The 13413-nt window shown below is 33.7% G+C and overlaps 1 protein-coding gene across 2 annotated transcripts in view; it reads left to right on the top strand.

Annotated features, from left to right (window-relative positions):
• RAB28 (RAB28, member RAS oncogene family) overlaps positions 1–13413 on the top strand; it is a 73080-nt gene that overhangs the window by 11475 nt on the left and 48192 nt on the right. For both annotated transcript variants that reach the window (XM_039838177.1, XM_039838176.1), the window contains exon 4: positions 9834–9963. In XM_039838177.1, coding sequence (XP_039694111.1) covers positions 9834–9963 — 130 coding nt within the window. The remainder of the gene's footprint in view (positions 1–9833; positions 9964–13413) is intronic.

A 13413-nucleotide genomic window follows, 5' to 3' on the forward strand; every position in this document is an offset into this window, starting at 1 on the left:
TAAAAAAAATGAAAATTAGATTAGTCAAGCTTCTAACTCTATTTGATTTTGAGTGTCAAGTAGAATATGGTTTATAGATGTAGCTAGAACTAGTGGAGAACAGGGAGATTTTATGCATCTCAGTAAATAATACAAAATTCAATTCATAAATTCATCTAAAATTTAGGGGGCTATAACACTCATACATTGGATTCTTTTAATTTTACCATACTTCAAATAATTAAAAACTTATTATTGGATATATTTAAATTTATTTAAAATGTATTAATATTTTATAATTAGGGTATTATATAAAAATTAATGATACGAAATTCATGTAATATAAAACTAACCATTTTAAAGTATATAATCTGTGGCATTTAGTACATTCACAATGTTATGTGACCATCCCTTCAAATCATTTTTTTACAGTGTATATTTTATGCTGTTACATATCTGCTTACAATTAGCAGGCATAATGGGCAAATTTGTGGAAATTTCAGAAATTTCCCTCTTTTTTGAGAGTACTTGAGTTTACTAAAATGTCTCTGTTCTTTTCTAACGTACTTCATGCCTCATATTCTTCCTTAGAACTTGTCACATAAGATTTCTATTTTGAAGGTACATGTTGACTTTTTTTCTCCTTAATGGTACCTTATATTATTTATACTTGACAATTTCTGTGACTGTTATAAGCATGTACTCTGTTTTATGAAACAACAGTGTAGTACAGTATTTCTGAGAAGTTCGTGAACATTTTCATGAAATTATCCCAGGAAACTAGGAATTCTGAGATGATAAAATGAATTGTCATAAATTAATGATAATATAATAAATTTTATCTGCTTTCCAGAGATTCTAAATTAAATGTTATGCAAAATACATAAAGTACATTTACCAGTAGTTCCTTTTGTTAAAATATATGTACATTTTTTATTTAGGTTAGAGAAGCTCTGACAACAGTTCACTACCATAAATTAGGGGACATGTTACTTTTCAAAAACATAGCATTTTAATATACTTAGCATTATAATATATTTAATAACTTTATATTATATAATTATGCAATCATTTTTTAAGTGGATCTGTACTGTTTCTAGCGTTGTCGAGATGCCGTACATTGCCCATCTCATGAATACTTTGGATTTTGGTGTGCATGCTGCAGAACTCTTTCACAAAAATGTTTTGATAGGCTGTTTTGACATTAATTGAATGTATTATTTATGATTTGGTTTTCGGTTTTCTAAAGTATGTATTGTCTTATATACATCTGGGCTGTTAAAGTAGTGAATCTATTGTTTTTAAAGCTTTTCTTAACATCCAAGAAGAAGCTTATTTGTAGTTTGGGATTTAACTTAGATTCAAATAAAACTGGTTTTACCCTCTTCACTTCCCTCCCCACCACATCCCCCCATCCCCAGTGACGTTAAACTTTTAGCAATAATCTGTTGAACAGTGTTGGTTGAAACAAAATTGAATTGACATCCAAGAAGGAATTAGTGACATTTTGACAAGAACTAGTTCTAATAATTGAAGTATATCTCAGTTAAATTCCCAGATTTTGAATTACCTTAAAATTTTCTAGAAGTCTTCAGAAAGATGTTATAGGCTATTTTTCATAGTGGTTACGAGCAAACACACAGTACATAGTGTTTAGTGCCCTGTAACCTGTGGCTAACAGAGGCTAATAACAAACCTCAGAGAAGGACTGGATGTTTCATTTTTGTAGCTCTTTCCATCCTGGAATCTAAGTGGTTTGCAAACACTGCCCTACTGAGCATAAACTCAATGAAGTATAGTCATTTGTGAGGTTAAACATTGCTACTACTGTATGCCAGTGCCCCACACAGATGAGCCAGCCTGTTAACCACTGACAAAAGAATTTGGTGTCTGTATGACAACTCAGGAAAGAGCTCATCTCAAAGCTGGGCTCCTGACACCCTCTGCTGTCTTTTACTATGGAATTTTTAGTTTGATATTGGCAACTTATAACTGATTATATTTTCAGACCTCTCTTGCATTACTCTTCTACATGCGGATTGTACTTTTATATGGCAGAGTGTATGTACTGTTGTATGTACATATACATATACTCACCTCTTTGAGAGCCTATAATTCAAGCACCCTCAAAGCTCTGAGTGTCTCACCACATCCATCACCCCAGACCTCTTCTGACTCCTTCCAGAAATCTGTCAGAATCTTCTCAGCCACTGGACAATACAGCGCCCTCAGAAGTCCAACGCATAATCTAAAGTATTATGACTGTTGTATTTGATTTAATTTATTTCTATATGTAATTAAAAACTAAAGCAGTTTGTCATACAAATCAGGGAGAAAAATACCTGCATTTTTGGGAATAGGGAATCTTTTATTTTGGGGAAGGTTAAATTAAGTGTGTACTGTGCCTATTAAATTTTAGAGGTAAATCTATGAAATACCTTACAAGACTGTCAAGTACTGCTACCATATTTGTTTCTTCGAGACTGCTACAAGTTATTCCTTTGAAAATGGTATCCTTCTGATTTAGTGACTTACAATGCTTATGAGATATGGTGATAAGGGATATTGATAAAAACAAAGTACTATATAAAGTAACTGATATTTACGAAAAGTCTTGAGCTTTACCAAGAGAAGGGGTAGTAGTATCTTCTGGGATTGCAGGGGAAAAAAGTCAGGGTATAGAAAGTGGAAGAAATTATTGTTGAAGAATTTGAAGATATAAAAGGATTTATTGAACTTGAAATCTGATTTTTAAAAGTCCTGGCAAAAAGATTCAGGAAGAGGAGCATTAGGGGGCTAAATCGAGAATAGGAAGTACAGGGAAGTATGGGGGTAAACACACAGGAAAAGGATATATGGAGGATAGACGGGTGATAAGAGAGGCTCTCAGGGACATGAGACGTGGTGATGGGTTTAGATAGTCACAAGATTGCCAGGAAAATTATTTGCAGCATTCCCTAGTAGATTCTTCTCAGACTTCAGTTGTTACTAAGAAGTGTTGGACTTCTGAGGGCGTTGTATTTTCCAGTGGCTGAGAAGATTCTGACAGATTTCTGGAAGGAGTCAGAAGAGGTCTGGGGTGATGGATGTGGTGAGACACTCAGGGCGTTGAGGGTGCTTGAATTACGGGCTCCCAAAGAGGGGAGCACTTCGAAGTCTGGCTTTGCTATGCTGAGTGGTAGAGGGCCCTGGGAGTCGGTGGCTGCTTATATGAGTTTTTGTAGTTTGTGCATTTTAAAGAGTTAGTCTATTTCATTTAAGTTGTCAAATTTTAGCTGTAGAGTTGTTTCTCTTATTCCTTTATTATCCTCTAAAGTCTATGGGGTCAGTAATTATAACCCCTTACTGATTTATCTTTTTCCTCTTTCCCCTGTCCCCAACGTTATTTTATTTATTGTTTTCTTGTTTTCAATTTTATTGGTCTCTATTCTAATTGTTATTATTTCTTCTGCTTGCATTCGGCTTAAATTGTTGTTCTTTCTCAGTTTCCTAAAGAGGAAGCTTGAGTTCTGGTATTCTTTTCTAATATATGCATTTAATGCTGTACACTTTCCTCTAAGTACTGTTTTTGCTGTGTGCCAAAAGTTTGATAGGTTGTATTTTTATTAGTTTAAGATTTTTAAGTTCTCTTGAGACTTTTTTTTTGATCTGTATGTTATTTTGAAGTATGTTGTTTAATCTCCAAATATTTTGAGTTTTTCCAGCTCTCTTTGTATTACTGATTTCTAGTTTATTTTCATTATAGTTTACTAACATGCATTGTATGAAATCTATTATACATTTGTTAAGGTATGTATATTTTTATGGCCTAAAATGTAGTCTGTTTTGGTCAACATCTCATGTGAGCTTAAGAACATTGTAAATTGTAATGTTGGAGTCTTCTATAAATGTTAATTAGATGAAGCTGATTGTTAGTGCTGTTCAGGTCAGCTTACTGATTATTTTTACCTGATGTGTCAATGAAAAAGGGGTGTTGTTCTCCAATTCTATTAGTGGATCTGTGGATTTGGAATTTCTTATAGTTCTATCAGTTTTGGCCTCATATTTTGATACTCTGTTGTTAGTTGTATATGTATACAAAGAATTGGTATGTCTTCTTGGAGAATTGACCTCTTTATTATTATGCCGATCTTTATACTTTAAACAGTTTTCCTTGTTTTGAAGTCTGCTTTGTCTGAAACTTAATATAGTAACTCTATAGTTTTTTTTTATTAGTGTTAGCATGGTATTTCTGTATCCCCTTACTTTTAACCTATGTCTTAATATTTAAAGGTAATTCCCTGTAGGCAACATATAATTGAATCTTGGTTTTCATCTGCTCTGACAATCTCTGTCTTTTAATTGGTATATTTAGACCATTCACATTAAAGTGATTGTTAACGTAGTCAGAGTAATATAGCTATCATGTTTGTTTTCTGTTCCTCATGCTGATCTTTGTTTTGTTTGTTTGTTTTTTCTTTTTTTTCTGTTTCTCTTTCGATGTTTTCTGGTTTTATTTGAGAATTTTATCTTCTCTCAGCCTATAAATTATACTTAAAACTTTTTTTTTAACATTTTCTCTAGAGTTGCAACATACAGTTTTAACTAATATGAGGCTACCTTCACATAACCCGATATTGCTTTTCATGTAGTTCAGATGCTTCATAAAAGAATATTCTCAATTTATTCCTCCCATCCCTATGGCATTGCTGTCATCATTTTGCTTGTCCATGTGCTAAATACACTATTACTATTATTAGTTTAAACGACAAACACTTGTTCCTTCTCTGATATTCTTCCTTTCTTTATGTCAAACTGAATTTCTGGCCAATAATATCCTTTCTTTTTCCCTGAAGAACCTCTTTTAACCTCTTTCTTCCAGGGCAGGTCTGCTGGCTATGACTTCCTTCAGTTTTTGTTTATCTGAGAAAGTCTTTATTTCTCTCTCACTTATGAAGGATAATTTTACATATAGAATTCTAGATTGGTTTTTTTTTTCTTTCAGCACTTTAAACATTTCACTTTATTCTTTTCTTATGTGGTTTCTGATGAGAAATTCTCTATTCCTCTTATCCTTATTTGTCTATGGGTAAGGTAGTCCCCCTCCAAACTTCTTTCAAAATTTTCTTTTTGTGTTTTGTTTTATGCAGTTTGAATATATGATGTGCCTAGCTGTAGATTTTTTGGTATTTATCCTGCGTAGTGTTTTCTGAGATTTCTGGATCTGTAGTTTGGCGTCTTTAATTTTGGCAATTTCTTGGCCATTATTCAAATATTTTTAAAGTCCATTCTTCTGTTTTTGATATTCCAGTTACATGTATGATATGCCATTCCGAATTGTGTCATAGTTCTTTGATATTCTGTTTTCTTCATTGTTTTTTCTCTTTGCATTTTAGTTTTGGAAGTTTCTGTGACTTGATCTTCAAGCTCACTGATTCTTTGTTAAGCTATGTCCAACCTATGGATGAGCCATCAATGGCATTCTCCATTTCTGTTACAGTGTTTTTGATATCTAGCATGCCCTCATTTCCTTTTTAGAGTTTTCATTTTTTTTTGCTTCCATTACCCACCTATTCTTGCATGTTGTCTACTTTTTCCATTAGAACCTTTAATATATTAATCATAGTTCTTTTAAATCTGTGATGTGGTAATTCCAAAATCTGTATTATATGAGTCTAATTCTAATGCTTGCTTTTTCTTTTCAAACTGCTTTTTAGTGTTCCTTCTAATTTTTTGTTGGAGAGCTAGACATGATGTATTAAGTAATAAGAACTCAGGTAAATAGGCCCGTATTGTGAAGTTTTATGTTAACTTGGCCAAGATTTGGCCTGTTTAATGTTTGCTGAAGCTGTAGGTGCCAGAGACATCAAATTCCTTTTTGTCCTTGTTTTTTTTCTCCCTTTTTTTGGAGTATCTCAAAGGATTCTTCCTTAGTTGAAGTTTGTGTCTGATAGCTCTTTCTGCTGGAATCCACTGCTGTTATTCTGGAGCCTTCTTGTTGTGGTGGTTAAGTAGAGGGAGAGGAAGCATTCTATGTTCTTATGATGAAGAACATAGAATGCTTCCTCTCCCTCTACTTAACTTTTAGTGGCCTTGTGTTCCTGGGCTTTGACCTTCACAGGTGTTCTTAGCTCTTCACACTTAGGTGACACAGAGTGGCCAGAGGGGCTTGACGTGGGAATGACCCTTTTCTCCTGTCCTGTAAGACTCTGATTAAGCTTGTTCACCTGCAGAGCTTGCCCTTTCATAGACATTGCCCCGAGCATATTTTACAGTTGTCACTTTTCTCCCTTCTCATGCTGGGGCTTTGAAGGTATCTTTCTTGACTCTTCACCAGGAGGATATGGTGGAGTTCCTGGAGGGCACACCCAGTGCCCCAGAGACTGTGTCCCCCAGGAGTTTCTCATTCTCAGGCTAGACCACACTCAGCCTCCAGCGGTTCCTAAAAATTATCATTTAAATGAACATTCTTACCATTCACTGGCTCTAACAGCGTCTGCTCTTGGTAAGCAGATTTTGGCTGTGATTCTCTGAATTGACCTGTCTCTCCAAATTTCAGGGTGGCAGTTTGCCTGGTAAACTCAGCTCTCTGTTATGTCCAAGAAAAGCCATTGATTTTCAGCTTTGTTCAGCTGAAACTGAAAGCCCTAGAATTTCTTTCTTTTATTTTTTAAAATTTATTTTTCAGTTATGGTTAACATACAATATTGTATTAGTTTCAAGTGTGCAACATAGTAATTAGACATTTATATACCTTATGAAATGATCACCCCAATAAATCTAGTACCTATCTGGCCTAGAATTTCTTTTGTATTTTAGTGTCTTTGATTTTCTTATTTTGCCTTCTCATATTTTCACTATAGTGGTGAAGGTCAAAACTGGTACACAATTGTCATGTTTGGAGCAAAGATAAAATTGTAGTTTTTATATTAACTGATACTGAAAATGGGCTATGTAAGCAAATAGATGTTTGGATTGGTGCATAGCTAGATTAATAAAAAGGTGTTATCTTATCTTATCTTATCTTATCTTATGAGTCCTGGAAGATTTATAGGTGTCGTAGGACACATTGGTCTAGATCAGGAATTGGCAAACTTTTCCTTAAAGAGCCAAATGGATAATATTTAGGTGACGCAGTCCATACCGTCTCTGCTGCTGCAACTGCTCAACTCTGCAGTTGTAGTGCAAAAGCAGTTATTGATAACACCTAAACTGATGCGTGTCACTGTTTCAATAAACGTTTATTTAAAAATATGGGCTGTGAGCTGGATTTGAGCTAGACTAGAACCCCTAGTCTAGCTTAATGGTATTTAATTTTGATTCCATAGCTCTGTTTAGTACAGATTATCAGGAGATAGTGGCCATGTTTTAGTTGAATATATTTTGTCATGTTCAGATATTGACTCATGTCGAGATGAAGATTTTCATGTATTAATTAGGAGAGTTCCAAAATCTTAAGGTTTAAGAGGCAGCATAGGTCGAGGCTTAGTTTATGAGTGTAAAAACTACCTTAAAATTGCCTTGAAAATGTGATTCTTATTCACTCAGAATAATAATAATAAAAATTCCCGACACTGTGCATTATGTTAGTTTTTAAGTAAGTCTGTTTTTATTATTTCACTTAATCTCTTAGGCATGACAAGTACTGTAAAGGTAGGTGACAGAAGCATTGCCCGAGGTCAGTAGGTGGTAGGGCCAGGGCTGCGGCCCAGTAGCTACCCGGCTTCCAGGGTGGAGCTCTTTTAACACAGTATGTTGTAGCGCTCATGTCAGCTGGAGGTGGTGTGAATAAAGTGAAGATTAGCTTTCTTCAGAGGTCAGTTCTGGGGCATTATTCTTAATAAGAAAAGTGGGATTATGCTCATTATTTCAAATAATTCTTTGTTGGGCGTTATTTCAGTGCATCTGGGACGACAGACAAATAGATGTCTGTGTTAGTAAAATGAATCAGACAAGAGATTTTGCATTAAAATTATAGAATATTTTAACTGGAAGAGATTTTAGAGATTTTAACTCAATTATCTAATTTTAGAGGCAAACAACCTGAGACCCAGAGAAACGAAGAGACTTCGGGGCCAGTGTAGTTTAATAAAAGAGCATGGTACTGGCAGGTTATAATGGTGGTGTGCTGGAGCCAGTTTGGGAGAGTCAATTGTTACATTTCTGGAGTTTTTTTTGAGGTAGTTGTTGAATACATTTATGATATAAAATTTTATATAAACTTATGAATTATATTAAAAGCAAAGATATGCTCAGAATGCATCACTTACTAATTATTTTTCTATCTGTCTGTTATCTATGCTCTTGAGGTTATTTACATTTAGTTGATCTATATGGTGGAAACGCTATATAGTGATATCCTACCCAATTTAGTTCAGTGAAGTGACTTCAATAGCTTGAAAATGTTCACAAAGGAGTATTTACACCAAAGAAATTGGCAAATTCTACAAATAACACTCTCCCTACTCCCACCCCTGCCATGCCCTCAGCCAGTTGATTCATATTTATCAGAATGTCATTGACTTGACTTCTGTGATATATACTTCTCTGTTTATGTGCTTGACTTTGCTGCAGGACTGTGAGTTCCTTGAGGTTTGGAATTTATATCCCTAGCACTCAGCACAGTGCTTGGCATATAGTTGGCAGACAAATGTTTGTTGAATGAATGAGTGAACTTTAAATTTATTCAGTCCTTGGTTCAAATCCTGGCTCAATTACGTAAGTAGCTGTGTGACTTGGTTATTTTAACCTCTGCTTATTAGTAAAATGAGGATAATAACACTGGTTTTGCATGATTGTTAGGAGGATTAATGAAAAGATCCAGATATCTGGTACATTGTAGGTGCAAAAAAGTAGTCAACATTTATGATTATAACCTAAGAAGACGGAGACATAAATGCCATTAGGGTCTAGACTTATATTGTATGCAGAGTTTTATATTAAGTGTTTGACCACATACTGGATGAGAATCAAGAATGTGGCACTGTTATTTTTGTGTGTGTACATACTTCTCCTTCCCACACAAAATAATGGGATATATTAAAAGGAATATGATATATAAGAGGCAGGAAGCATTCCTTCTGTTATATTTGGCTTTGCTCATGTTCTTATTACAGTATCATGTCCAGTTTTATATTGCTTATTTTAAAGAGGATGTCAAAAAACTGTATGTAGAGTGTCCTGGGAAGAACCAACAACTATGATTAAAGGGATAGAAAATAGGTCCTTTGAGGCAAGTTTAAGGAATTGAGTTTTGTTTATTCTGGAAAGGAGACAGTAAAGGAGTTTCTTAACTATCTTCAAGAACATGAAGGGTTATTATAAGGAGGATACTATCATTTTGTTCTCCAAATGCACAGAGGACCCAAAGAGGAAATCGACTTATTTCACTTAAAGAAAATTGTGTTAAACACTGAAATTGACTATCAAGGGATGTCATGGAATCTCCACATTTTTGAAAATATTTAAGAAGAGCAGCAGCAGATGGTTATTTATTGAAAAGCTTAAATGTTTGACCTCATGAAAGTACAAGGCAGGATTGTACACTTTGCAGCTTTTCCACCTCTGTGATATGATTTTCTTACGTTTATTGTAACTTACCAAGCATACCCCAGATATCTTACTGGGAAACCGCTCACAATTTGATAAAATTATTACTTACCTTGCATTGCATTATCATTGCTGGATTTATCTTGAATGAAAACATTCAGTATTATCTGACTGCTAGTAACTAAATTGAAGTCAGTTTGTATATAAAACAGTCCGCATTTGTATTTTTACACTCTACTAGGCATATCTGAAGCATAACTTAAGAGTAATATTATTTTTTTTTCTAATAGTGCATTACAAATACCTTGTAACTCTTTTTGTGACAGGGAATCCTCTTGGTATATGATATTACAAATTATCAAAGCTTTGAGAATTTAGAAGACTGGTATGCTGTGGTGAAGAAAGTGAGTGAGGAATCAGAAACTCAGCCACTGGTTGCCTTGGTGGGCAATAAAAGTAAGTTTTTAATGCTTATTTATGTATAGTACAGTTTGTTTGCCTATCTTGTTGTTTTAATTCCTAAAAAATTGATGTTTGGAAACAAGTAGATGCAGCTTTTCTGGAGCGAGCAAATTGCTTGAGAAAATTCCTAAAGATGTATAGTCTTTTCAGTAATAGTTTTGATGCTTGATCTATCATAACTGCTCTGCTGCTTTGGCCAATTCCGGTTAAGGTAAGTTTTGTTCTGACTGTGTGTGTTTTGGCTTCCTGATGTCTAAGGAAGCAGTGTAGACAGTAACAAACAGCAACACAGCTGCAGATTTTATGATGCTGCACTGTAGCTTCAGCTCTGCCCCAGAGATTTTGGGAGATACATTTCATTAAATGATCCCCTCTTCTAGTGAAGGAAAAAGTGTCTGTGTGGAATTTAGTGTGTGTTGTTCCTTGCTCCCATCTCTCATAAAGTTCCTTTACTGAATTTTTGAGGTTTGTTCTGAAATACAGATTTTTCTTCTTTTTGAGATAAAGTATATTATGATGGGGAAGAGTAGTGTTTAGTAAAAATGATGGATAAGTAATTGTTGACATCTGTCTTTTGGACTACTATATATAGCATATAAAAATTATAAGACTGAATGTAGTATAAGACTTTTACTTGGTTCATAGTCCTACAATGCAGTTACTTGGAAAAAGATTCCTAAATAAGGGTTTTCAAATATATAAAATATTATGATGTGACCTAATCTTTTACAACTTATGTAAGGACAGAAAAAGAGAAAATGAATTCAAATTATACCATGGAGGATTTAGGTCAGGAACTATTTCCTGATTACAAGCGTTGTTAAATCAATACCCAAGTATACTACCAAGAGAATTATCTTCTCCAAAAGTCTTTAAAAGTTTAGTGCATTTTTTTTTTGTCTGTAATTGTTTAGGAAATAGTACTTCCTGAATGACTAAACCAAGATTTCTTTATTATGTGGTTTTGCACACTTAAATGAACATTTAATAAATCCAAGTCTTTAAAACCATTACAAAACAGGTGTGAATATCATTACTCTGAAGAGTTAAAAATACAAATTTTATAATGCTTTTAGAAAACAGTATTACATATCACAAAATGGATTGTGTGGGTGAAAAATATAGTTTTTTTAAAGCTTTAGTTAAATTTTAACTCATTTATTTTTAAAATAATTTTAATTGAGCCAATCAGATGCTTTTCAATTCATTGAAATCTCTCTTTACGAATCATAAGTTTTGATGAGCTTAGGTTCTGTTTCTAAGTAGAACTTTTCATTTTAGGAGATCATTTTTTGGTCATTATGTTACCAAAGCGTTGGCTTATTTTATGGTTAAATTTGTGCTTAATTTGAGGTTTCCCATCACCTTTTGGGAAATTATAGAGTAGGGAAGAGGTGGAGGTTGGGATTTGTTTTTATTTCTTTCAGGATATAATCTAACCACCATCTGGAGTAATGGCATAGTGGTGCCTAATTATATATATTATATGTTCACGCTATCCTGTGAGGCATCCAGCATTGGTCAGTGTCAAAGACAGGATATCAGACTAGATGGGCTATTGGACTGTGCTGGTTGTATCATTCATAGGTTTAAAAAAATTTATATAAGTTATATGAGTTTATGCAAAAATTGCAATGTTATGTTTGAGATTTAATAGCATAAAAGTCAAAAGAATTTTTTCACTTTCAGCTTAGCTTTAACCCCTTTCTTGTATTTATAATACTCTTTCAAAATGAATTCCTATAATAGAATATGCAGTCACATAGAATTTATATATGTAAGTGAAGAGATTATAAATGAACATTTTCCTGAATATTATTTACTGCATGATCTGTCACTGGCCCAATTTCGTATGATCATGTAATGAAAGATCTTAAAATTTATTTCCAAGTTGAGGTTACATCGATATAGTAGTATGTATTCATTTTCTTTCCTGGGAGTATAATTATATTAAAAAGCAAAGACTTCACAGACAAAGCAAAAGAAACGTGATGGGGAGACATCTGAAACTGGATTATTATGCTCATTATCTACACATAATCTTCTGCCTGAATGTGCATGTGAAATTCATTATTGTGTCCTAGTCTTTGCAACTTGAATAGAAAGCATATGTGGAAAAGAATGTGTGGAGGCTGTAAATATATTGGCCACAGTAGCCAGCTTTTAGCTGAAGGTTAGTACAAGGTAGAGAGAAAATTTTCATACAAAGTATGTGTATGTGCGAGTTTGTTCCATAGTAAGAGCTTATAATTAGTAAGTTGTAAAACCATTTGCTTTTTATTAAAGTATAGTAAACTCTCAGAAATTTGGACTGAGGATCGAGGATAGTCTTAGGTAAGAGTGAGTTATGGGTTTAGTTTTATTATGTTTAAATATAAGGAGTAATTAGAGTAGGTTAATGAAAAGGCAGCATGGACTTGCTTTAATACATAGACAGAATCGGTGATTATTAAATCAATTATTTCAGTATATCATACTTAAAATACTTAAATTTATTGAATTTATTTTATGTTCTGTGCTGAAAGAATAACTAAGAGACTAGCTAAGTGTTCTTTGTACTAATTCAATTTCAAATGAAGTTTTGAGTTGTGGTTAAGAGTATAGGACTTTGAATTTAGACAGACTTTGCTTACAAGCCTGATTTCTTTACTTAATAGCACTGTGACATTGGACAAACTGCTTTGTATCTTTGTTTTTAAATTAATTTATTTTTAAAATTTATTATGGTGACATTGATGAACAAAACCCAGTAAATTTTAAGTGTACAATTCAACAGTAAGTCATATATATTACATTGTGTGTTCACCACCCCATAATTAGATTTCTTTCTGTCACCACAGAAATAAATATTTGATCCCTTTTACGCTATCAGCCTCCCCTTTTCCCCCTACACTCTGGATTACTTTATATCTTTAAGCCTCAATTTCCTCATCTGGAAATAAGAGTAGTAGTTCCTGTCTGATAAAATTGGTTCACAGATTAAATGAGATAGTACATGAAAAGCACTTAGCTTGTGGTCTTATACAATGTAAGTGCTCAGTAACTATTAGTTATTATCATTAATCATAATAGCCTTTTATTTTTATTTTTTTAATTACATTTATTAGGGTAACATTGGTTAATACAATTACATAATTTTCAGGTGTACGTTATAATTTGACATCTGTATATTCCATAATAGCCTTTTAAAAGCACTGATTACAGCTTTAATTTGAATGATCACAAATTATAAATTAGTAGAGCTGAAATGTTTTATGGAAGTGGCCCGGAGGAAATGATTCCTAGAGAATTCCTCTGTCATCATCTTATTCCTTGTGTTTGTTCCAGATCGATAGTTCTCATACCATGTGTTGGGCATGGCAGTCATTCAGCAAACATTTTTGAGCGCCAGCTATGTGTATTCAGCTAGTCATTGTTAGTTTGCACGAAGGTAAAGCCAGAGTG

This window comes from Pteropus medius, unplaced genomic scaffold (assembly GCF_902729225.1).
Source record: "Pteropus medius unplaced genomic scaffold, Ma_sr-lr_union100, whole genome shotgun sequence".
Lineage (NCBI taxonomy): Eukaryota > Metazoa > Chordata > Mammalia > Chiroptera > Pteropodidae > Pteropus > Pteropus medius.